The 27,413-nt window shown below is 41.6% G+C and overlaps 1 protein-coding gene and 1 long non-coding RNA gene across 5 annotated transcripts in view; one reads left to right on the top strand and one right to left on the bottom strand.

Annotated features, from left to right (window-relative positions):
• LOC117955140 overlaps positions 1–12,702 on the bottom strand; it is a 22,186-nt gene extending 9,484 nt beyond the window's left edge. The window contains exons 1-3 of the long non-coding RNA XR_004658969.1: positions 12,589–12,702; positions 5,895–5,900; positions 451–456 (exon numbers count right to left, since the gene is read on the bottom strand). This is a non-coding gene — a long non-coding RNA (uncharacterized LOC117955140). The remainder of the gene's footprint in view (positions 1–450; positions 457–5,894; positions 5,901–12,588) is intronic.
• The window catches only part of robo3 (roundabout, axon guidance receptor, homolog 3 (Drosophila)), a 105,356-nt gene that overhangs the window by 3,256 nt on the left and 74,687 nt on the right, over positions 1–27,413 (top strand). For all 4 annotated transcript variants that reach the window (XM_034889350.1, XM_034889351.1, XM_034889353.1 and 1 more), the window contains exon 2: positions 17,954–18,280. In XM_034889350.1, the coding sequence (XP_034745241.1) occupies positions 17,954–18,280 (327 nt within the window). The remainder of the gene's footprint in view (positions 1–17,953; positions 18,281–27,413) is intronic.

Raw genomic sequence — 27,413 nt, 5'->3', positions numbered from 1 at the left:
CCCCCCCCAAAAAAAAAAAATGACAAGCATTACAAGTTTCCATTCCACTCCATTATAGACAGTATACCAGCTGATTTGAGTGGGTGGCTGAACTTTAATGCAATATCCACATTATCCATTATTAGCAACCATTCATCCACTGTTCCAAAGGCACATTCTGTTTACTAATCTGATTTTAAAAAACTGAGAAAACATTGGATAACACTTTTGCAATTATGTAAGCACATAATATAATCTGTAAACTGCTGCCCTGGTTAAAAAAACAATGCAACTGATTTTCTGTCTACAATAGAAATTTCTAAGTGACCCCAAACTTTTGACTGGTGGTGTATCAGAGGTTGCACGCCTCTTGCTCAGGGACACATTGGTGGATGTATAGCAGCGGGAATTGAACCCAGATCTCCCACATCAAATGCATGTGTCATATCCACTGCCCCAGCACCACCCGACAGCCCCCTACCTACGTACTGTCAGGGCCCTCATACTCTACTTCTGACTGGCTAGTAGTCCTTACCTAGGTACTGTCAGGGCACGCCCTAATAATTTGCTTCTGACTGGCTAGTAGTCCTTACGTAGCTACTGAGTATGTGCAACTCCCAACAAAGATAGAACAGAAGTGAGATGCCTCACTCTGTAGCTAAAACAGAGAGCTCAACACACTGGGTGAAAAGAGGAGCTGCAGCAATGTGCAGTATGACACAAATTTATTTTTTATTTTTTATTAAACCATGTAAACCTATTCTAATATAACCTCTAAATACAATTATGAACCTAAAAATGAGTATAATATGAGCACTTTCATAGACAACTTGGCTACTGGATTCATCTTTGCAGCTCTATCCACATTGCAAAGGGTTAACCCAGAACTGGTTAAGTTTCAAAGCGCAGCTTACACTTACATGGCATTGTTAGTGGCACTTAACAGTCTCAGTCTTGTAACCATTACCACATTGTTGACTTGTGACAGTTTAGCTGTGGATGAGTCAACATGTAGCCTCTCCAGTTTTTGCTATTGGCATACTGACAACATGTCTGCTGTTTTCTGCAGACACTAAATAAGGAGACAGAGAAAGCTTTGTAGTCATTTTTGAAAACTAACACTTGCACACTCAGTGTACCTTCCTCCTCCCCCACCTGCTGTCCATCTGTTCTTTACAGATCAATTACCCTGTCGATAGCTCAACAAGCTCTGCTATGATACGTGACAAACAAGCTCCTGAAAACCACCGAGACGCAGAGAACGAGGAACTAAACGTCCTCTTCCTGTCATCACAGAATCAGCAGCGCTAATCAGCCGCTGAAACTGACGTTTGAAGTTTGAAGTTGCCTATTTCCGACTCTATTTTCAATGCACAGCTCCTGGTTTGCTAAATTTAGAACCAAGTCATCAAAAAGCTAGGTTTGAGCTGTATTTCGGTACGCTTGTCACAGGCCAGCGCCTCATTATGTATACCCATGACAATAGAAAACCAGACTGTAGTCCCAGATCTTCATCTCACACTGTTAGATGATGCTTTATCAACAAGCTAGTTGGGCATTAGACGACAGCGAATGAAGAATGAAGACGTGCCCTGTTGTTTTCTCTTGCACTCCCCTCTCTTAACGGTATAATATCATTATGATATTGATAATATAGATATCATCACGATACTTAAACCACGATACAATATACTTGCGATTTTAAACATATTGCTATATTCTGCGGTATATTGCAACTTATAACCTTTTTCCAACACATTTTTTCCTAATTTCAAATGATGTCCCCAAGAGGAAACTTTGTCAACATCTGTTTTATCTAAAAAAATAGAAATTTCTCTGTTTGTCTATATATTGATGCAAAATGGGATTGTCAAGCAGACATAACTGACCAACACCTACAGAATATAATAAAAGATCCATACTTGGCACCCGTGTATCGATACAGTATTGGCACTTTAAATAACACGATACTATGCTGTATTGATTTCTTTCCCCCACCCCATGGTAATGCTTAATCTTTCTACCCTGCACATTCCCACCATGGAGGGCAGAGACTTTTCCATTGGGCATGAAAAAGGAAAGGGAATACACTGAACAGGAACTCTATTTAGCAGCGGGTGCTGACAGGTCAGGTCAGCTATTCCCTCTCCTTAAAGGTCTCAAGTGTGACCGCCTGAGGGGCCCGACACAGTACCGCCTGAGCTCCCCCACCTCAGGCTGTAGACAGATGGATGGCCCCCCGCATTAGTTCCAGTGGTTTTAGGAGGTTTGACCTCCCGATTGCTGGTCAAACCCCGAAATAGACATGGAGCGAGGCGAACCGAGGGCCGCCGCCATCTGAATGTGATGGAGTGTCAGTCGTGGCGTTTTGTTGTGTTCAGACCAAAATAAATACAGTGATTTTCCACAGGCTTGTGTGCGGCAGGGGGAGCGTCACTGAACCTGCCCATCTGGTGTGTTCTTTAAACCCCCCCCCCCCGGGCAGTTCAGTGCTTGTGTTTCTTGTGGCAGAGATAGAGCCAGTGATGTTTCCCGTTTACTGTACGGGACTCTCAAGTCTGTCACAAGAAAGTCGCCAAGTCTGAGCTACGGTTACATGACTAGTCAGCGCAGAGTGACATGGGTTGGTCCAATCCGCATCCTAAATGCACTACCCAAGTTCAAAATGAATGGATAGACCTGCGTTTTGGCATACTAACCATTTAGGAGAATGCAGCTAACATACATACAGCTAACTGGACAGTACAGGTGGCATAGGTGCTGTTTGTGTTGCATGCACAGGATTGCAGATGCGAAGGATTAAAGGTGATTGGAAAAAGAGTGACCCCGTCAAACACTGACCACAGCAATCTGTCAACTTCATCTCCAGAGAGGTGTCTTCCCTCTCTGCGTCCTCTCTGCTCACAAATATGGGACACATCAGAAATCTCTTTAGCACTTTCAAAGAGGCCTTCTTTAGTGTATGTGAGAGAGAGAGAGTGGTGTAAAGGTACTGGACATTTTCTTTAACATTATATTGCTTTCGTGAGCCGATTGGACTGCCACATGCAAATCAAATTGACTGATTGATATATATTTGCTTTATCTGGGGATGTAGTTGTGGCTCAGTGAAGTCAGAGGTTATTCAAAAAACAAAACGACAAGGATATATTGTATAAGTAATATAAATGTGATTTTCTTAACTCTATATAATATCATCTATCTAACAATACAATAGGATTCAATTGTAAAATGTTATCATGCTTAGTATCCCCATCAGGAGCTGTATTATAATGCACTGACCCAATTATCCCTTATTATTTCCTCCGTGGAGACCTGATACATTTAGATTAATATAATTAAGTATTGCTATGATGGTGCATATTCATTCAACTACCTTGTTCAATGTCTTCAAAGTCAGTAAATACCATTTTATTTCCATCTTGACCATGTTTTTGCATTGTTTCACGCACCATCATTGATCATTTTGGTATTATTATTCTCATTTTCACTGAAAAACATTGAAATGGATGAGGTGGAGAAATTATATCTCCAACCTGGCCTGGGAACGCCTCGGGATCCCCCAGTCGGAGCTGGTTAATGTGGCTCGGGAAAGGGAAGTTTGGGGTCTCCTGCTGGAGCTGCCCCCCCCGCGACTTGATACTGGATAAGCAGTTGAAGATGGATGGATGGATGGACATTAAAATCAAAAAAATTAGATTTATGGTGGTTTTTTTGTGAAGATCTGAGGAAAAAAAAAGATTTTTTGTGTAGTCTGTAGGATATGATTTGTTGGCCAGTACCACAATACTTCATTCAGAATGATTGACACATAATTTGCATTTAACAAAAATGGGGCCCCACCTGCAATATTGCACACGATTTGGATATTGCAGTACTCCATATTGCAATTTTAATAAAATTGCAATTAGTTGTGCAGCCCTAACACCATCTGGCCCTTTTGGGTCTTAAGCGTCTGATAACAAGAGCTCAGTGTTTTTTCAGTGTGGCTGGCGAGCCAATCAGTCAAATCTGCATGGTTATCCAGTTGTTTATTGTCCACAGACTTTTTTTCCAAAAACCCAGGGGTAACGCTGCAGCTGTCGCCGCCGTGACTCTGTCAGCGGGCTGGATATTTTTGTGAGGGTCTGGCACTTGATAGCTCGCTGAGGGAGTGAGCCAACTGATAATGGATCATTTTCAGCGCCGGTGTATCAAGGTGAGGCTGCGGCGGAGGGATCTGGACGACTGCTCTCCATTATTTAATGGTTGGCTTTAGAAGTGCCAGGGACAGCAGTTGCTGGGTACCTGTGATTCTGTGATGGGACTCCCGTGTCTCTTTGGTTATTTGTTCTCTGTAGCAGCAGTTTGATGATTGACGGTTATGCAAGATGTGCTGAAGGGAAATGATTTTTTAAAGAAATGGGACTTGGGTCACAAGGCAATTAGCGGCCTTTGCTTGTTATCTCTTAAGTGCAACTCACCTCAGAAATCAAAAACAGTCAGGTAGTATTCAGATAAGTGATACATTACATTAACATAAGGGCAGGGCCATATGGAGAAAAATCAATTTATTTTTAACCAAACACCTCAATATCCACATTTAAGGGTGGGAATCACCAGACTTGCTGATACGATATCATCACAAAACGTATGCCTCTTCACAATATTAATAATATTTTATACAAAGTTTCCTTTTGGGGACATCATTTGAAATTGGGAAAAATTTGAATTTGGGAAAAAAAGGTTATAATTTGCAATATATTGCAGAATATTGCAATATGTTTAAAATCACAATAATATCGTATCATGGCATAAGTATGGTGATGCTATCGTATCGGGAAGCGTCTGGTGATCCCCCCCCCCCCCCCCCCCCCCCCCCCCCCTTGCTGTCCGGTCCATTAAAGGTGAAAAAAGCCCCAAAAAATAATCTTTAAAAGAAGTTGGGGAATGATTTTCTTTTATTTGTTTTAAAGTCAACAAGCAATTTGAAAAACTAAAAGCAGCAAAAAGGCAGAACGGAGAACAATCAAAGTTTGTCTCAAACAAAGCAGCATGTTGATGATGGAATCAGTCCATCAAGGCGGACCAATGGAGGCCCAGAACTCCCTCATGTTAGGGAGGAAATCCTCCAGGGGCTCAAGGACGGGCCCCTCCTCGGCTGCGGGTGGCCTAACACAGCTGGGGGGGAAATGCCATTGCTTTCCTGTCCCACAGCAGCATATTTTAAGATTAGCTCCCATTAGATCTATGTCTGCGCTTACACACACACATACACACTCTATCTGCTCCGATGCGTCTGACCACATACACCACACAAGTCACTCTGAGGGAGGAAAGGGTCGAGACAGGGACTTCCTGAGTCCAGAACTTGAAAGCAAAACATAACAAAACAAACTCTGGGGGTAGTTTTTAATGTTAACATTAACTGGGTATACTCATGCCTGAGTTTACCAAAAGTTCAGTCAAGTTGAGAGGTATTTTAAAGTTGGAGCTCATTTCCCATTCTAAAGTCCAACTACATGAGAGACCTATCATTTGGGCTTCAGGGTGTAACAGTCAATGACAAGACAGAGCCAACTATTCAGCTTACTGACAAGCTGGCCTGTCCTTCTCCTTTTTTAGTTGGATGAATCAGTACAGTGTGCCCGTACTAAATAGAAAGTTCCGTTCATCATTTTGCATGATGATACACTGCTGGCACTGTAAGGAGACTACATTATGATGCCGTAATACCAACGAGCCCTGTGTCATCAATGGATCACTCCGAATGTGTAATTTTAGTGGTGAAAGATCCCTTATATGTGTGAGTGATAACATGACCGTGAAAGAGTAAAGTGGATAAATGGACCGTTAACACATCGTGGAAGAGATTTCAAGGAACATTGGTTCTGAAGTAGAGTATAACTAAGACATGAAGTGGAGAAAGTGGAGACGGATGGCTGGCCAATAATTCAATGTGATACTTTATCGTCTTTCAAGGGGAATTCCATCGTGATTAAATAACATTTTGAGATATACAATTGAATTTCTAAATTGATGCCGGAAAATTGTCCCAGCTTGGACTGGTACCCCGGACCTCTGCTTCGATGCATTAACGTCTACATAAATGCGCGCCTGCTCTACCAACTAAGCCACCCCGGACACTCACCTACATTCTTTTGTCAAACAAATACTATGTTAAAATACGTATAAAAGGCAGCACTGAAAAAAAGAAAGAATGACAAGTGCAGTTTTCCACTCATAGTGTGTCTTTCGTGATATGTCGCAGCCTTTTGCGATGTCTTTATTGCGCCAGTTGATATCGCGATGTCAATTAAAAAAGAAAAAAAGAAATACATGTGCAGCCCTAGTTTCCACCTTAATGTTTTTCTTCAGTTTTGCCCTTTTTCAAGCCCATTACGGCATACTCTGAAAGCCACGCCCACATTAACTCAAGATTTATACTGTCAAAATGCTCTAGCTTTACTTACAAAAAACATAGTTAGCCTAAAAGGGGTATTTGGATATTTGACTTGGCAACAGAATGCTTGCTGAACATGTTACGCTTTGCGTGTCGTTAGATTACCGCCAGTCTTCTCATTCTTCCTGCTGATACTTCACGTCCTTGTCCACTTGTCTTCATAAAAGATCAGTTTTTGGGTTTGGCGGCTTACTGCAGAAGAACGTAACTATGGGTTATTTTGCCTGTTGGTAGTCATTAGAGCCCAAGGCCGATACATTATAAATAGGTGGTTATTAAAAAATCTGATATATTGGTGAATACATATTACGAAAAAATGTGTTGTTATTTGTAGTTATGTAAGAGTTCTCACTAAAATAAAATCACAGAACAAAGGAACATAAAAATATAATGTTCTGATGAATAAAATGTATTAAAATAAAAAATTAGAAAATGAAAGTTAAAGTCCTTTAAACAAAAACACAATAAAAAAAAAAACGGTTTTGCCAACTGGGACGTTGTAGAGCGCCCTCTTGTGGACAAACTATGCTACACCAACGCTTATAACATGGTTGACCGTCCGTTTTTTTATTTTTTTATTCATTTAACAGAATCATTCATTTGTCTTTTTTTATTGGATATTATAAATGCTGATACCAATAGTTTGGGAAATGCCTAATATCAGCCAATAATATCGGCCCGGAGATGTATTGGTCAGGCACTAGTAGTCATTGCATCAGACAGCAGCTTTTAAGCATGTTAACTGTTAACTGTTAACTGCTAGCAGATGGAATTGACGAGGATGCACCGTCACGCCATACAAGTTAACAGAAAGCGGAGAGTTGTTTTCTGTCACTACAGCCAGTATTTTCTCCATTATTTCCTCCCAGTGACGGACTGGCCAGCTGAAATTTGGGCAAATGCCAGAAGGGCAGTCCCTTATTAAGACCTATAGGCCACTACTGATAATTTGTCTTCATTTTGATAAGTAATTTAATGCATGCAGACACAAATATACAAGCTTGTACCGCGGTAAAGTGTGTGGAAAGATACACTCAAAAGGCAGAGTTATTAATTTCCAAGCTAGGGTATTGACAAAAGAATAGGGCTGGTGTGTTGCAGATGCCAGGGCCGTCACTGCTTCCTCTTGTCTCTTCTTGCTGTTTCAGTTGTAGTCGCCACATCCAGTTGCTGCTCTGCCGTTCTTTCAAAGCCCTATCAAAAACACGAGCCTCGGTGGACTCGGGGGTGCAAATCGATGCTTGTTACTGCCGGGTTACTGGAACGCAAGCTGACAACTCCTGGCAGTATTTGTGATAATTTGAACAACACTGGATCTGTTTTCTTTTTTTAAGTCGTCAGGATTGCTTTCTGCAAATGCTTCTCTGAGTTGCATTCAAAGTTCTCTGAATTTTTTTAAGATGTGAAGAGTTTAGCTGCATCCTCCTCTTCATTATCCATGTTGGTATTTGGTGTTTTGCTGTGGCCAATTCTTGATTATTCATAGCACAATGTGTTGCAGAAACTTAAGGAAAGTGTATTTTAAAGTAAAGGTGGATGCGTTGTTGCCCCCTCAGTGTTGATACTAGGGGTTTGGAAACTAAATCAAAGCTTAATAAATTCCCAAGCCTCTCAGCCATGTTTAATCATGAGTAATGTTCTGTGTAAAAATAGTCTGTTAGGCTCAACTGTCTGTTCCTGTTGGACCAGAACAGACGCCACTGTTTGCTCTTTATCTTCTGCAAGCTGCTTCTGCCTTGTCATCTTGCCCAAATATCTAGCCAAAACTCATTTCAGCTGTTTTGCCTGCACAAGAGGCCATACTCAGAGGGAGCATGAAACAGAGTTGTTAGTAAAAGGGTATTTTTTTGGAGCTGCCTTCGAGAGTTTGGATCTTTTTGCTACCAATTTCTACAATCCCCTCTTCTAAAGAAAGAGCAAAAAGCCCCTTCTCATTAATCTTTTCAGGGCCCCAAGAGAGACAAGATAAAAACACCCTATTTCCTTATGCAAAGTTGACTTGGCCCATTTAGATGCTTAGCATCAACATAGCCTCAATTAAAGAGGTTGTCTCTTTATAGCTGGCACTTTGTATTCTCATGCAAGTGCCTCATTTTGTTGTCCCCACTGGGTCAAAGAGTAGGGGGCTGCAGAGAAAGGACTTCGGCCTGCCTCACTGCTGCCAATTTAACTTTGAATGCACATTTGCAAATCAATTCCTGTGGCTTTTGTGGAAATCGAGAGGAGGAGGAGGAGGCAACAAAGCTGTAAAACAACAAATTCTGTATGAGGGATGGCAGCCCGCTAAAAAGAATTGCAGATGAGGGAGAGATGGGAATAGCGAAGTTGTTGAATTGTCTTTGATTGTCATTCTACGTCCTTCCCCTCTCTCCTCTGTCCCTTCTTTTAACGGTAATTGAAATTTTTTTGTCCAACCTGGACCCTATATACCCTTGTTTGTGTCTAAGTGACCGAGGGGAACACCAATCTATGAAATTGGTTCAGTAATAAGTGAGAAACATGCTGCGATGTAACATTAATGGGCAATTGTGCACCTTCAATTTCCGTCCACTAAAAGTTCTGTTGTTGCCACTGACAGACTTAGTCCAAGTGTCTGACAACATTATGGAAAGGATCTCTGCAGAGATAGACCCTTTTGGTGGCAGAGTTAAATACCGTGGACCAGGTATATGATGATCGTGGAAAAATGTCTCTCTTTTATACCTCAGACTATCAGACAGCACAACAAGCACTTTAAAATTACATTTTTATAAGTTTTTACTTTACTGTATTTATCTATAGTCTTGTACTGTCTAGTATATTTATTGTATTGTATTTAAGCTCTAGTTTTTATGTGTATTATAGCGGGTATGAGCACTGTAATTTCCATTTTCATGGATGAAAACAACTTGACTTGACTTGAAGAGTAAGATCCTTTTAGTTTAACATCAAACAGCCGCAAAATCGCCATCAATGAAAACCCACCAGACTCAAAAATAAACAATCATTTTCATTATAAAACCTACTTTATTCAACTTTTATTGTTCTGGAAGTTCAGCTTAAAAAGACTATTAACATCTATGTCTTTTGGAAGAAATGGGTGGGATGGTCGGTGTGTTAATCTTTCTTTTTACCACAAGTCACCACAGAGTGATAAGGAGGGCAGGCTTTTGATGTACTGCAGTATTCTCATTAATTTTCAAGTCCTTCATGCAGAAATGAAAGGCATTTCTCACCCTGTCAGGGTGGAAGAAGTAATGGCGCTGATGTGCCATCCATGTTTTATGTCCTTTTCCCCGCAGGCCTGTAGTGAGCAGAATATTTGGATCCTATGTGTGATGACACATACTGTACACCGTCTACAGTATGAGCTGGGAGGCTGGCTCGGGGTGGGGGTAGGGGTGGGGTGCACAGCATGCTGGACCTTCTGCGGTGAAACAGTTGGTAAGTAGGTGTGGGGAGTTTTGATGCCCTCAGGATTGAAGTAAAAAAAAAAAATCTGTTTATTGATCCCCAGTGGGGAAATTACAGTTTACACTCTGTGTCCACACTTTCCGTTAATTGTCACACACAATCCTGAAATACACACACGCTCAGGATCTGTACATGCACTAATTTGAGAGATGTCGGAGCGTGTGGGCACCCTGAGCGGTTGGGGGGGGGGGGTACAGTGCCTTGCTCAACAGCACCTGGCAGTGCCCAGGAGGTGAAGTGGCATCTCTCCAGCCACCAATCCACACTCCGTACTTTTTTCGTCCATACGGGGACTTGAACCAGTGACCCTCCAGGTCCAAACTCAACTCCCTACGGACTGAGCTACTGCCACCCCCGAGTAATAATTCTGTATCGGGCAGCGTCCTTCAGGGCTTTATTGTATGAGTCAGACCATCATCTGAGCATTATACCATCTGTGTTTGGGAAGAGTGTCTGTGGAATGCAAAGTCTGGAGAACGAAGCAGGGGGAAGTGCATATTTACATACAAATCTGTTGAGGTGCAGGGAAAGGTTTAACAGTCTGTCACCACGAGTGAATAGCTTGTCAAGTGAAATTATGTTTAAAACTCACTTTTCACAGCTCTGAATATTCCGAATCAAAAGATCTACGCAAGATAACATTCTCTATCTTATGTTACAACTTTATCTTGAAAGGTTTTACTTTTTTTTTGTGATGGCATGGCACTGTCGAGTCCTCTTTGCAACATAGTGAGCACACCGCTAACCACATGCTTGGAAACGTCTTGGGAACAGTCACTCATTTGGCCTGTGACTTCTCAGCAGGGGATTATTTCGGAATAATTGGTGCAGCATTATTTTTCATACCAGAAAAAAAAGGCATTTTCATCACATTGTCAGTAAAATGAACTTTTTATGCCCTTGTGATTTGGTATTAGAATGTTTTTCTTTGGTAACATTTCTCTATTTTAAGACTTTCAGACATTGTAAAGTTGATCTTCACAGTCAGAAGTATGGATGTCTCGGTGCCCAGATAGCTCAGTTGGTAGAGCAGGCGCCCATAAATAGAGAACTACTACTTGACACAGCAGGCCTGGGTTTGACTCCAACCTGTGGCACTTGGCTGTGTGTCATTCCCCTTTTCTCTAGGGCTGGGGAACAAAATTGATATAGAATTGTGATATTTTCAGTGGCAATACTGTATTGACACACAGGCAAGTATGGATCTTTTATTATACATGTGTTCGTCAGTTTGTCAATGACAGCTTCACACTCCCATTTTGCAGCAATACAATTGAAAAGATATGAACAAACTGAGAAATGTATCTTTTTAGATAAAACAGATGTTGACAAAGTTTCCTCTTGGAGACATCGTTTGAAATTGGGAATATATTGATTTTGGAAAAAAAGGTTATAAATTGCAATATATCGCAGAATATTGCAGTACTTACAAAATCTCAATAATTTCATATGTGATATCTGGTGATTCCCACCCTTACCTCTCTCTCCCCTTTCAAATCTTCATCTGTCCTGCTGTCCTGCCTAAAATGCCCCCAAATTAATCTTTCAAAAATTAGAAGTATTGAAACTCAAAAGTGTTTCTGTGGTAGTTCGTGCTAAAGTGGACGTAACCACGGCCACATTTTGTCACGATGACACTCAAACATACCAGTGGCGGCTCAGCCTTTGTCAACAGCCCCCACATACAAATCAATCCCCCGCCCCCCCAATCCATTCTAGTAGCATTACAAACCAAGGGTGATGTAGCAATGTGTGTGAGTTAAGAGGAAGTTACTCTGCTTGGAGATGAAAGCCCACTTTTGTTTATGGTGAAATAAAGCTGGGGAGTTGGTGGCGGGGGGGGGGGGGGGGGGGGGGGGCAACTGTAGATCCTTGGCAGTGGGCCTCCGTTTTTTAATTTATATCAGCACAGCCACTTGTTCTTGTACCCGATGAGAAAAAGTTCTGCCTCAGCACTTTCCTCCATTATAGAAAGCCCACTGCAGCAGGAGTTTTGCTCCCCGCGGCTCTTGTGTTGCAATTTTTCTCGTTTGTTTTGGTGCTGTTTTGTCTCAAGCACTATTTCACTGTCACCCTCCCGGGCTTTATTCTCTCCTCCTCCCGCTTACCCCCACTTAAAATGACTTTGAAGTTGTTGACAGAAATTCACTCCGTATACATTTGTCTCGATGTTTTCGCTACAAGAGAAATTTAAGCGTAGATTATTTAGTTTTAAAAGATACTGTGCACATTTCCGACTGATGGGCCTGTTGTTTGCCAATCGGCGTTTCATTTTAGCTGAGATCTGATGACTCTAATGGCTTTTGTAGAATCTATCTCTAGGATTGGTTGTACCATGGTGCATTTGAGGTAACATTTAGAGCAGTGTGAGATGATTAGGCTTGATGGTTATGGTTTTGCTGTCCTGCACAACCATAGGTTTGTATCTGAATTGCAGGGACAGAGGGCCCTCACATGTCACTTCATGTTGCTGCCAGCCAGAACCAGGGAATGGGCGGGACTTACAGAATAGATCAATGATTAGGAGCGAGTGAAGTCAGGTGAGAATGGGTGGATCCCTTGCCATTGAAGTCGGAGGGTTACTGAATAGTTTGGCTCTAATTCTATTCTACAGCTTTAATACAGATTTATATAAATCATGTAGGGCTGCAACTAACAATTATTGTCTCAATAAATCTATTATCTAGTTGTGTGGTCTCTGTAAGGTCAGAAACTGTCCTCAGATGTCTTGTATTGTCCCCAACTCAAAGAGATCCAGTTTACTATCACAGAGGAGAGAATGCTCTAGAAACTATTCACATTTAACAAGCTGCAATCCGAGAATTTGGACTGTTAAAGATCCAATGGCACTTTATGAGTTTTTTTAACATTAATAAGAGTTCCCCCAGTCTTCCCATGGTCCCCCAGTGGCTAGAAATGGCAATAGGTGTAAAGACTTCAGAGACATTATTAGGGAACCACTAATGTCTATATAAAAGAGACTTCAGATACAGGATTAGGGAAACATGAGGGGATGTAAAAGAGACTTCAGATACATTATTAGGGGACCACTAAGGTCTACATAAAGGAGACTTCAGATACATTATTAGGGGACCACTAAGGTCTACATAAAGAAGACTTCAGATACAGTATTGGGGAAACACTAAGGTCTATATAAAAGACTTCAGATACAGTAGTTGGAGACCAATAAGATATAAAAGCATCCAAAGAGCACCAGGGAATGGGACCTTTAAAAAAAGGAAATTAATCCATCATCAAAATAGTTGGTGATTTTTTTAATAGTTGACGACTAACCGATTCATCTTTGCAGCTCTAAAATCACATGCTTTAGGCCACTTTAACACATCATTCATAACAATTCAGTGAAATGCTGAACCCTTCTATTAACCTCGTATGGAAGACAATTTTTTCAGACACATGTATGCAGGGTTTACTTTGAATTTGGCACCCGTCTGTCAGTTTGTATCGTCAGTAAAGATGACAGTAAAGGCAAGATATAAAAACATTTCCCCCACTAATGAATGACAGCTATCACATGTACAAGGGGGATCTCACACACACACACACCTTCAAGTGTACTACACTTCTCTTCTGGTATGGGAATATAGACAATAATTCCTCTTCTCTTTATGCACCATTCTTGTCAAGCACTCCTCCATCATCCCTGTGGTTTCATTAGCTCACATGTACTGTAGCTTTAGGAGTTTCTGCCATTCTGCTGTAGTACACCACAGGCAGGAGCTAATAAGTCCTCAGAGGTTCCAGACTTTCCTATTAGACTCCCTTCTCGAGACAGCTAGGCGTGCTCTCCAGACTCTCCATTTTACCCAATTTGAGTTCATCTTTTCAAGCCTCGCCCTATCTGTTACATCCGTCTACACTCACTGTAGCTGGCGAATAATATGCAGCTTAGAAGTTCAAATGTCCTTGAGTTGGATGGCATTCGGTCTCTATCAACATGCAGATCTGAACCTTTGTACTGTCATACTGATGTACAGCCTGCGGCTGCACTAGCTTGTGCAATGATCACTATCATTATAGTGTAGATTACAAATATGGCTCATTATCTGCAAAAACGTCATTAAGGATGCAGTCACAATCACACAAGTATGGGGCCGGAGCTTTTCAATGTGGAGAAGACAGTAGCTGAGAGATCACTTCATTATGTCAAAATGTCCTCGGATGATAGGCGTATCATCTTTTAAGGAGTGGCTGTTCACTGCTTGCCGCTTGGACGTTCTCTGGCTGATATTTAGCTCAGTCGACATGGCCGTCTCCTTGTCTTTAAAAGCCTTCGCTTTACATTTCCACATGGCTTGTTCCAACCAGCTCGGGCTGTAAAATTTATGAGTCAGCTCTTAAAGGCTCTGTCCTGTTGAGCTCTCACCACATACATCTCCCCCCCCCACCACAAACACACACACACACATACACACAAAAAAACTCTCGACCAGACAGAATCAGTTCAGCCAAGATTAGGGGACCACTAAGGTCTATACAAAAGAGACTTCAGATACAGTATTAGGGGACCACTAAGGTCTATACAAAAGAGACTTCAGATACAGTATTAGGGGACCACTAAGGTCTATACAAAAGAGACTTCAGTCCTGTTGACTCACCACATATATCTCCCCCCCATACGCACAAAAAACTCTCGACCAGACAGACTCAGTTCAGCCAAAACGCATATGCTACCATACAGCTATTAAATTACTGGTCTCCATCTACTGCTCAGAGGCTGTTAGCAAGATAATGACCGATGTCTGCGCATTCCACATGATAACTGCCTTGTAAAAAAATAATGCTTTTTTAATTTATTTAATTTTTTCATAAATGTATCACATCAAATGTTTTAACTGGTAGTCCTGCAAAGAAGAATAATAATGCAAACTTTAACCCCCAACTGCCATTCAACCAATGGAAGCTAAAAACTCAAGGTAAAATACTGTAAATATTCAGTTTCAAAACGAAAAAAAAGAACATAAGTAATGCCTTTCTCTCCATTAAGGGCAACGCGGTAGAAGTCTAAAAGGTATATCTGATAACATTCTGGTGGGTGCTTGGAAGTAGATTCCACACTAGCAACTTCAAAGCCTCCAATACAATTTCCACCTTTTTTAGAGCTGCCTATTTTCTTCATCTTTGTGAATGTAATTGCATTGAGAGCCGGGCCGGCAGACGGTACTCTATATTCCCTCCGCGCCAAGACTAGTTGGGTTCTTAATCCCCCAAAACCTTTAGAGAGGATTTGCCACTTTGAGAGCAGGAATTTTGACTGCTTTTTTATCAGGAAAGTCTGAACTTTTGAACTCCTTCTCATTCATGCACCTGTGGGAAGAACCATTACGGCCCTCTTTCTTATGGCGGACCTGTTTCCATTGGTTTATGCTGTAGGCACATTGTCAGCTATCTTTCCAAAGGATAGGACAGGGAACAAGTTCCTACCTCGATTACCTCTTGGAGGTTTGAGATTGACCCATACTGGAACAGTCTCCTGCCTCTTTCTCTGCCGGATCAGTGGCTTCCTCTTCTTTCTTTTTATAACTCTTTGGGCACAAACTAAAACCCTACAACAAAACTTAAAATCACCCTTAAATTCCTATACATATATACCATATATGGCCCCCTGGCCGTCAACTATATGAGTTTGTTGGACATCCTTTTCTAGAACCATTGGCAACAGTATGGAGTTGGACCCCCCCGCCCCTTTGCCGCTATAACAGCTGCCACTCTTCTGGGAAAGCTTTATGATTTATGAATTTGTCCCCATTTAGCTAAAAGAGTTGTTGTGAGGTCAGGCGATGATGTTGACCAAGAAGGCCTATCTTGCAACCCCTGTTCTAATTCCTCCCAAAGGTCTTCAGTGGGGTTGAGGTCAGTGCTCTGTGCAGGCTAATCCAGTTTTACCTTACCCAACTTGTCTAACCATGTCTTTGTGGACCACACTTTGTGCACAGGGGCACAGTCGAGCTGGAACCACAAAGTGCCTTCCACAAACTCTTACCACAAAGCTGGAAGCGCCCAATTGGCTTACATGTCTTTCTATCCTATAGCCTTCACTGCAACTAAGGTTCCTAACCCGGACCGTGAGAAACAGCCCCAGACTATTATCCCTGCTCCACCAAACTTTACAGTGGGCACTATGCATTCCACTAGGTAGCGTTCTCCTGGCATCCACCACACCCATATTCGTCCATTTGACAGATAGTGAAGCATGAATCATCACACTAAACAACGCGTTTCCAGCTTCGGAGTCCAGTTGTGGCGTGCTTTACACGACTCCAGCCAATGCTTGGTATTGTGCATGGTGAAGTGAGGAGGGAAAACAGATATTCACAAAGTTTATAATTTGGGGTTATAATTTGTAACTGGGAAAAAGTTGAAGTTGGAAAAAGTTAAGGAATTGCAAAGTATGGCAGAATATTGCGGTATGTTTAAAATTGCAATAATTTCGTATTGTGACACAAGTATTGTGATTATATTGTATCGTCAGGTCTCTGGTGATTCCCACCCCTCCCACCCCAATATTGTTTTCAGCAATCAGTGATCGGCCCCAAAAATCCTGATCGGACCACCCTTACCATCTTCTGTAGATGTTCTGATAACACAAAGTTGACCTGGTTATTCTGAAATAAGTGGCGACATACACCTCCTGTTGTCATTCTTTCATATACTCTCCAGTGGGAAATTTTACATGTGCGTGCATCACAGTGCTTGAGTTTGTGTTATTGCTTCTTCTTTTTTTAATACATAATTGTATCTCCAACATTCTGTCAGTCAAATTGGAGGAGGAAAAGGAAAGATACAGGGGTAAAAAGGGAATTTCAAAGCTTGAAAAAAAAAAAAAAACTGTGGGAATTTCCTTGGCCACGTCTTCCCGTCAGAATTAAAAAGCAACACTTTTGTTGACGATTTTTAATCAATGTTTTTAACGTTTTCTTACGTTTTGGTCTCTTTTTCAATTTTTTTTTCAATGTATGACACTTTTATTGACGTTTAACACTATGTAACACTAACTTATTAACTTTAGTTTTACAGTTATTTTTGGAATTTATATACACCTAATTGTTAGGAAATTATGCATAATGTTTGAGTTACAAAAGCAGAAATTAGGAATTATGTAGATTAAAATTAAAGGAAAGTATGTCGATGGATAATCACAGACTGGAATATGTCAACTTTTACTCAATACTATTTCAAAAACACTTCCACTTTTTTCCAAACGCTAAAAAATGGAATAAGACGCCTCAAAATTAATGAAAGTAGAGATTTGTATTTGCCAAAGAACGTTGTGTGGAATCACTCATCTTATTTTAGGTAGGTAAAAAGAACATTGAAATAAGAAAATGGGTCAATTTGACCTGAGGACAACATGAAGGTTATTAGTCTGCACATTTCTTTTACTAAGTCATTTACAGAGACTTGCAGCACACAGTCAATCTACTTTCCCATGAGCTCATGATTAACACTGTTCTACCACGTCACTGGTCCACTCTCCTGCTTCCCCTCCACTGCTGGAGAATCTGGTTTTGGTTTGATAGATGCAGAAATTAGAGCATGTCATTTCAACCCTTTTGATTTATATTTCCAATGTAACTATTTGAGTAATTACGTGTCACGCTTGCTTCACACAGCCATGTTGTCTGTGATAAATTTGTCCTGTCTTTCTGCCGCCTTTTATACGCCAAGCTCGTGAGGTTTGGAGAGAGATGAGCCGCCCGCTTGAATCTTATATGCTGAAGTTTATTACACTGCTTACTCTTCCTACACTAGCACAACCACCCTCTTTTTATGCGTCATCTGCACACAATCAAACTGCCTCATGCTGTCACGCTGTCTGGAAAAGCTTTTCAATCTGTTGACTATAATGTAAGCTTTAAAAGTACTCAATGGCTCTGGTGTGCAGATAAGTTTTCTTCAATTATTTCCCAAATTCCAATCCTGTTGCTGACACCTACCATCCAGTATTCTAAAATCCTGTTTGGATCAACATAACAAAGAATGCGTCAGTAAAATGTCATCTCTTGATGCACAAAGTCATACGTTTTTCTCTACCGTCTGTTGTTGTCTTTTCTCCAGGATCTCGACCCAGGCTAGAGGATGCGCCGCCCCGCATCGTAGAACACCCATCTGATCTGATCGTGTCCAAGGGCGAGCCGGCCACCCTCAACTGTAAGGCCGAGGGACGGCCGACTCCAATGGTGGAATGGTACAAAGATGGTGAGCGCGTCGAGACAGATCGGGAGGACCCTCGATCCCACCGGATGCTCTTGCCCAGCGGCTCCCTCTTCTTCCTGCGAATTGTACACGGGAGGCGAAGCAAACCCGACGAGGGCATCTATGTGTGTGTGGCGCGCAACTACCTGGGCGAGGCTGTCAGTCGCAATGCATCGCTGGAGGTGGCAAGTAAGTCTTTAATTATTGCTATTCAGGCTTCTGTGTGTGTGTATGTGTGTGTGTATGTATGTGTTTGTGTGTGTGTGTGTGTGTGTGTGTGTGTGAGTGCGGGTGCGCCCGCGATTGCACCAAAAGACAGATATTGACTGCAGGGCAGACATGGGAACTAAATAAAGGACAGACGACATGTGACGCTACAGCGATACCAAAGACAGTGATGGTAATGTCTAGATCTTCCCCCTCTTAGTCGACTAATCCATCATTTTGGTCTTAAAGGTGCCCTGCCACACAAAAACCGTTTCTACTTGCATGTTTTGAAATATGTTAGGTCCATATACAGTGAATGTGAATGTGAAAATGAACTGCTACCTCCTCTGTCAACTCGAGGAGAAATCAGGCCAATCACAACAGCTAGTCAGTATGATGTCATGTAGCCTGAGCTCATTACTATTCATGAGCTTGCCCAGTTGCGCTGGGTAAAGGATGCCGATGGCCAGGCTCGCATTGGCTAGCTGTTAGCCAATCACAGTCAAGCAGCTTAGCTGGTTGAATGTTAATGAGAAGTAGCCCAAATGGAGCTGAGTCTTCCTGCAGGCTTTCTATACCACGCTAGAATGACTTGAAACAAGGTAACAAGGTAACCAAGTTACAAAGTCTATGGTAGATCTTTAGACATTACCACAAAGGGATGAAATACGTTTGGAAGGGCAACGTTAAGTACTTATTCTTTTATTGTTGTGCTTTCATGTGTTACTTTGTCACATTTAATGTGTTCTTTGCTTGCCATGTAAAGCACTTTGTAACTTTGAGTGCAATATTATTGTACTGGACAACATGTTTGCATTGCCTAAACTTAAAAGTTGTCACTCAAATCAACCTTAACATATTGACTGTGACCCTCCTCACAGGCAAGGTGTGGATAAGAATGAAAATAAAGAAATTGTTCATGAGTAATATGCAAGTGTCACACAGGTGTTCCACTCCACTCCAAGCCCCCCACTTATCAACCCCTGAGTTAGCAGTGATGAAAGTCATGAAATACATGTGGCAGGGCCCCTTTTAGGTCGACTAAGATTTCTTAATTCAGTCATATTTTTTACGTTTTTCTTCCTGAATGACTTATTTCCCAGAAACTCATGAGCACATCTCTGGTAAGATTTAAAGTGGTGCTGGTGTTTCACTCATCTGTCCATTAAATCATCTAATTGATTAGTCGACATAACCAGTTGAGTGTTAATCGACTAAGAATATCTTTAATCAAGCAAGCAACATCAACTACCTTTTCATCATGATAATGACAATAATGCCCATTAAAAAAGTTTCATGGAAGCGGGCTGAATACAAAACATCCCACACCGAGAAAACAAAAGGAACATAGCAGGTAGTCCAACACAAGTTTGTGTATAGGTAAGAAGACATAGCTGTGTTTGCCCAGTGCTTGTCCACATATCAGGTATCAGACATTGTGTCATGTGTCATGTAGTTATAGTAATAAGGAAACAAATGAAATCCCAGATGGATTTCACAAGTAATACTGTTAGCTGCGCTGTAACCGCAGAGGAGTGCAGAGGCTGCTCCAGAGCACTCTGTGCTCTCTTATCATCACTATCACTCGACTGAGTTAACCCAAGACGCCCCCCCCCCCCCCCCCCCCCCCCCCCCCCCCCCATGGTGTCAGACCTCTTGTCACCCCCCCGTCCACCGCCACCCACCACCTAACACCCTTGCCTCCTCTCCGGAGTCCAACATCACATCCACATCTCCTCCCGCTCCACAGAGCCTGGCCTCTGCGACCTGGTCTGTTAATGTAGATGGATGACAGCTAGCTCCTGCTAAGAGATAACAGGTGTCGCCACTGGACAGGGAAGTAAAAAAAATAAAAATAAATAAGTAGACTTCCTGTCAGGGAGAGGTTGGCAGCTTCTCTCTACCAGATGTTACTTCCTTAAGATACAACTAACTCCTGTCACATGGGTTTCCAACAGACATTTGGGGATTTTTTTCCCTTTGTCCATAACAAGGCTGCTTGTAATCAGTGGGACTGTAATGGAATGCAAATAGGGACAATTAAATCTAGTCCTCATTACCTTCACTGTTAGAATACATCTTTAGATTTAGACTAAGACTGAGATCTCTCTTTAAGAATCCTTTTGGGATGACTCCCGCGAGGAAATTGAAATTTCCAGCATCCGTTTTTACCCAGAAGAGAGAAAAAGAGGAAGACAGTATAAAGATAAAAGTAATAATGATGATAATATTAATAATAAAACAATAAAATAAAAACCTTTGTCTATAAAAAAGACATTTACCATAAATGATCATAAAGTGTCAGTGTTGAGTCAAGTGTTAAAAGTTTTTAAAGTATAACTTTTGTTTTGAAAGTTATTTGAAATACAAAAATATATATAAGAATATAGTGTATAGAGGACTGGTTTATTGCTGCATCCTGCTAGGTGTTTTTGTTAGAGATGGACCGGATAACAGGACGTTTTTTGGTGGTTTGCAAATAATGTGATTTTTTTATTTGCATAATAATCGATAAAGTTCATGAATTAAAAGGTGGTCTACTTATGCTCGGCTACAGCTCTGTGTCTGGCTTTCTGCTTGGGTTTCCCTCCTCACTAAGTGGGACTTCATTAAACTGACCTTTTGTCGATCAATAAAACAGACGGATAGACTTTCCAACTTTTGCCCACTTTTTTCTTTGGCCACCTCTCCTGCTTTACCTGTGCTTATCCATGCACCTGTGTGTCTTTCTTTTCTTATTTGTGGCTGTCATGTCTACGTACCTTTACCTGTTCATAAACCTAAACTGTAAAGCTACTTTGAGTTTTTAGAAAAGCGCTTTAAAAAATAAATGTATTATTATTATTATTCATTAACTGCATGGCCTATTTCTTGCATAAAATGTTTTAAGAAACACGTACAGTGACACGTTTGTCCAATCAGCTGCCAGTCGACATCCCTGGTCCCTCCCCTTTCCCCTGTGTTGTCAAGGTAGTGGAGATTTAGTGCGTTTCCAAGGGGCTGACAATTACTTTTTGCGTTATCTACACTATGTACTTAAGTGTTTGAAGTGTGCAAGTAGGCGGTTTGAGACGGCTACAGATCATTGTGTTGGTGTCGACAGCCGGCGCACAAAATGAACTTTTGCCTCTGTTGTGCTTTGCTTATCTTCAAATTTAGATCAGAATGAGTCATGCTGTTACCGGCTGTTTGCAGAAACATTTTCCTCTAACCCTTCACTCGGGCCTCTCCTAACACCATCCACCCGTCAAAACAGAAACCATCTCAGGAGTTTCTCATCGCACTAACACAAACCAGCTGAAAGCGCTAAAAGATACTCCATTCCCATTAAAAAATCGGTGAAATTCTAGACTCCTGTCAAACACCTTGCTCCCATTGTATTTTCCTGAAAGGCTCCATCATGCCACTAACTCAATAATCGGTCTGGATTTTCACTGCCTGCCTCCACAGAAAAACAGCCCATGAATCATTCTCTCTTCTCTATCAACAGCTGGGTTCTGTGCTCTGTGGCCGTCACCTTTGCCGAAAGCTGCATGAAGAATTGCTCCTGCTCTGTATATGTATCAGCATTAGAAGCTGTGGGATGTGTGTGATTTAAGCCGCATAGATCAGGCGGTGGTTATGACACTCCCTTCAGGATTTCGCAGCCTTTTTTTGAGATTGTTGCGGCACAAATTGCCTGATGTTACGGGAGCTTTTGGAAAAGAATTGCGATAAAAGTTGCAATGTTTTTTGTATGTTTTTGCAATGAAGTTGCGGGAGACAAGTTGGACAGAAAAGGAGAAAAAAAAGTTGTGATTTCTTTTGTACAGTTCTTTAAAAGGAAACCTGTTCCTTTCCTTGAAAACTGCTGTCAGAGTGTATTTTCAGGCTACATCTACACTACTACAGTTTCGTTTTATCTTTGTCTACGTTTACACCTCACATCTACAGTACTGCAGCGTTTTAAAGCACCTAAAACAGAGACATTTGGAAAATCTGCCTCGCCCGTTTTTGCTTTCAAAACTCCAGCGTTGCTTCGTAGTCTGGACAGACACAAACAAAGACCTTTGGGAGGGTTGATGCACGTCCCTCAGTCTTATCGGTTAGGTAACAGTTCCACCTCGTCCTCACTCCAAGATAATAAATGCCAGCTCTTATTTTCCCCCATTGTGCCATTGCTCTTTCTCCAAAATATTTTCTGTATTTTCAACGTATGCATCCATGATTTCCAACCGCAGAGTAATGTCAGACAATCTGCTTTCTGTGCACACAGGCATGTACATGCCCATTGTGTGTGAATAGTCATATAACATGTGTTGTCAGCTAAAACTCTAGTTGTGGACGGAGATTGTTTTGGTCTCAGTACGCTATTTAAAAATGAAAAGGTAGTAGTGTGGATGTAGCCTGAGCTGCTTGACTTTAATACTTCTTCTCAAGTCTTGCAGTCTGCACGGCCACGCAGCTGATCAGTTCATCTGTTTTTCTGTTGATCAAGCTTGCCCTTTGGGAAGTGACATTCCCTGCAGCTGTCTGCAAACAGACACAAGCACAAGGACACAACTCGGGCCCCAGCAGTGGTTCTGCCAGATAGGACTCCCTAATCCATGGCGGAAGAGGAAAAACTGCAAGTGGGTGATTTACTTGTGGTTCTTGAGTGTGAGTCTGCCTGCACGGCCACACAAACCCACAACAAATCCACTTTTGGAGCATTGCCTCCAGAGAGAGAGAGCGAGAGAGAAATATAGAGAGAGGTGATATTAAACAGACAGTGGGCCAGTGCCAAAGCCAAGCCAGGGTCTGGGCCAGGGCCTGCCAGCCCACTGCATGGCACCAATGGGACCGGAGATAAGGCCACGGTAGCATAAGCCCGCCTGGGGCTGCCAGGGCGCTCAGCATGGTCCCGAGGAAGGCGCAAGATGGCACTTTGTGGCATGGTGTCACTTCATTCCCCAGCCTGCGACTTGGAAGCACTGGGGGCAAACTGAGAGGGAGGTGCATTGTGTGTCGGTGTGTATATTTGGTATCAGGATGGGAGCCAGCCCAGTGGGAAGGGTGGAAGGTTCAGGAGGTTTAACCCCTCACAGTCCATCTGCTGCAGGCTGAGAAGCAGGCAGGGTGGTGAAGGGTGGCCACTGGGCAGCAGTATGGATGAACTGGCAGGATGTTGCAAATGCTGACACATAAACCCGCCTTGAGAATTTTTCTAGAATGGTTTTATTAGTTCCATGACATGTGTTCTTTTCTTTGTGCATGCACAAAATAGTGCTTTTAATACGCTTGTCTGCACATTTTTTCTCATGTAGAATTGAATAAGCGAGTCCTTAGAGGTCAAGCAGCCCTTGTAACGCTAAAAAGGGGAAAAATGGGAGGCTGTAGCTCAACCGGAGGGTTGCTGGTTCAAATCCCCGTAAGGAGTGTTGATCGTTAGCTGGAGAGATGTCACTTCACCTCTTGGGCACTGCCAGGTGCCCTTGAGCAAGGCATTGTACCCCCCCGACCGCTCAGGGCGCTGGTCCAGCTGGCAGCCCACTCACTTGGACATCTCTCCATTCGTGCATGAATAGGTCCTGAGCATGTGTGTGCAGTGATTACTAACAAGCAGAGTGTACATTGTAATTTCCCCACTGGGGGTCAATAAACAGTATAAAATTAAAAATTGTTTTGGGCAATATTGAAATCACGATAATTTAACACTGTTACTCGTTGAATTCTAGAAAGATGTTTTAATTATTGAACTTAAATAACAGTGGAAAAAGTTAAATAAATCTTCCTACCTCAAACTGTGAGAGTAGAACTGGGGAGACATGGGATGAAAATAAGAGTTTACTTAAACGTAATGAGCTGAATTATTGTTTTTCTGAATTATTCTGTTTTTGTGATCACTGAGAGCCAAAATCATAACAACAATTTAAATTGGAATAATTGCACAACCCTATGTAACACTAGACCCTCCATCATCTCAGCTGGGCACAAAGTTATGGATTCTAGCTACGCTCCCAGACAGATTGGAAAACATGGGTGCCGAAATGAAAATAGCTGCTTTACGCCTGCGGTGTGTTCCCGGTGTTAGATTACTTCTGCCTTTTGTAAAAGGACTTGTTTCACTATCACAATTTGATCCATTCAGTCTGATAACATTTGGAAAATGTAGAAGAAAAGTAGAATTGTCCCCGGTCCGTCATGTGATGCCCTTTTGGCCCAGAACAAATTTTTCTCATAGACATACTGTACTTTTTTTACCTTCACAATCATGTCAAAATTACTCATTTGACTATCAGGATGTCATCCATTCAGTCCGATGAACATTTTGGAACTCTAGAAGAACTGCACGATTGAATCATTTAATCCTTTTTCAAGTTAGCGGAGCGCTAACTCCGAAGTAGAAGTAGAAGTAGAAGAAGCCGGCTTGAGGTCTCAAGTAGATAAAAAAAAAGAAAATGCACGTTAATCAACATATCTGTAAACGCACCAGTGTGAGCCAGTCAGCTAACTAACTGTAGCCCTAGTTACCCAGCATGCATGTCTTTATGGTGGGAAGAAACCGAAGTACCCGGAGGAAACCCACACAAACATGGGGAGAACAGGAAAACTCCACCCAGAAAGGCCTGCAACGACCTGGATTCCAACCCAGAACCTTCTTGCTGTGAGGCAGCAGTGCTAACCACCGAGCCGCCGTGCGGCTGCTCTCCTGGACGCACGGTGCAGAAGCGGCGCCGATCATCCAGGTCATTTCTGGCTCCATGAGCACTGTCGTAGCAGTGAACGGGCCTCCGCCTCCAACGCTGTATCCACTTCTTTTCATACATCCATGTAGCATATGGCGCTTATGGCTTCTCCGACATCTGCCATCCTGTCTTCAGACATCACATTCCAGTGTGTCTCAGGCAGAGAGGGAGACACTCCAAGGGTCCTGCATCAAAAAGCTCAACTTTAGAGCTGGGACACTTTCAAATGTTACTCTACAATTAATTCTCCCAAATAATTGCGATTAACTATATAATTGTCTCTTTCAGTCCAATTTTTCAGACAAATTAAACTTTTGACTACCTCCCAGGGTACATCTTTATTAGAAATAATCACTTGAGATGTAGCATCTTGTTTTTGAGGGGGCCAGGGGGCCCTAATAGGCAAGAAAATTCAGTACATACACAATCAGACAAGACAATTAACAAAACAACTTGAGGGAACCTAAAAAAAATAAAAATAAACATATATCACAAACACACACATTGACAGACAAAAGACTAAAACTCTCCATCACACCAAAACCACCCATATCCTCCCCAATCCAACTATTATATAGTAGACAATAAACAGTTAAGGTCATTAATATAGACAGTTAAGAAAAGAATATAAATAAATAAAAATAAATAAATATAAAAATTCAAGTATAAGTATTAAGTATGAGGAAAACTATAATTGTCAGGTGACCAGATGATGTAATTACACAAGTAAACCACGCCTATTTAATGTCATAAAACATTGTATTTTTTTTCTTAAATGAATAAAAAACGGACCTATAACTATCAATCATACCCGTAGGACCATAGCTAATGTTGAAGAAACGGTTTCAGGTCTAGTCAGTCTTTTAGCATGTATGATAAACAGGGACTCAGTTAGTTTTATTAGACATCACATTCATTACATTAGTTCATACATTATGATTATAGTTCTCCCAGTGTGTGCAGGGTGTAGACCATTTTTCCTTTTTTAAGCATTCCTACTGACAACTAGTCCCTCAATAAGTCATTAGGCACAGTTCTGCGTAGTTACGTCGGTAACAGTTTCCACTTAATATTAAAGACATGTTTAATAAATGGGGTTTTGATTCATGAGTCTTTTCAAGCTTCAGTATTAGGGGTGCGCAAAAACAATTGACACACATGCATGAACTCCAGAAAGAATTCCACAAATTAATTGATGTTTTTTATTTATTTTTTTCGTTTTGTAATGGTGTTTATACTATCACATGGGAAAAGTAACTGCATATACTGTACTTACTCTGAATTAGGACTGGGCGGTATGGAGAAAATCAAATATCACGCTATTTCTGACCAAATACCTTGATATCGATACCGCAAAAATATTGTAGTGTTGACTATTGGTGCTTTCACAAAATATTTACACAATGAGAATTTTGATAAATAATCATCAGTAATGTGGATATAATGACTAAGTGGGTAAAGGCAGATAACCGTTACAATAACAGTTACAATAACAGTTACAAAAACAGTCAATAACAGTCTGGTAAGTTAAGGAAATGACATCACTTTTAAAACCTCAAAAGCCTTTAAAACCACGAAAAGACAAATTCCGATATTACAATATCCAAAATCTAAGTGGATATCTCATATGTCTCATATGATGATATTGATATAATATTGATATGTACCCCAAATTAATTTAAATTGAGAATCGATTCTGAATCCAATCCTGACATTCTCGGAGTCATTGATCTCTATTCCGTATAGTTATGGATATATGGACCGGCTTCAGGATATCAAGAAACGAGTAAGGGTTTATAGTTGCTACTTTTCTTTTCTTTTTTTTAGCAAACATTGCACCGATGACTTTGCAAGCAACACGACACAACACACAGTTTCACCAGTTACGTCAGTCATTCATATTAAATAAGTGTAGCTGTCAGCTTTAAGCCTCAAAAGTCCTTTTGCACTTGTACCTTCTATTATCTTGCATTAAGAAGCGCTGTACTGATAAGGTCGTGAATGAGCGTTCTGTGCCCCAATCCCACCCGATTTCACGCCTTAAAAGACATTCTTTCATCCTGAAAATGCAGCCTACAAAGTTCCGCGTCAGGAGCAGAGGCCAATTCATGTCAGATGCATAAAAGTCAGTCAAGCGCAATAGACCTAACGGACCCCTGGGTGTGGGTTTGACATCCAGAGTGACTTGCCCAAGCTCCTGGCGGCTTGTTCTTTGAGTGTTTCATACCACTGACGTTTTTATAATGCCTGCTACGTCTCTACCGCCTTGCTTTATGGCTCATGAATATTCAGCCAACGGGGGAGGGAAAAAGGTGGGGGTTTTTTTACGGCGCTGGGGGCGGAGTCAGATGCATTTCAAATAAAGCCGACCGGTAACCTCTAAGGGTTTCATGCACCCCCCCCCCCCC

The sequence above is a fragment of the Etheostoma cragini genome, chromosome 13, assembly GCF_013103735.1.
Source record: "Etheostoma cragini isolate CJK2018 chromosome 13, CSU_Ecrag_1.0, whole genome shotgun sequence".
Lineage (NCBI taxonomy): Eukaryota > Metazoa > Chordata > Actinopteri > Perciformes > Percidae > Etheostoma > Etheostoma cragini.
Note: the sequence above shows the minus strand (reverse complement) of the source record. Positions and strands in the feature narration are given on the sequence as shown.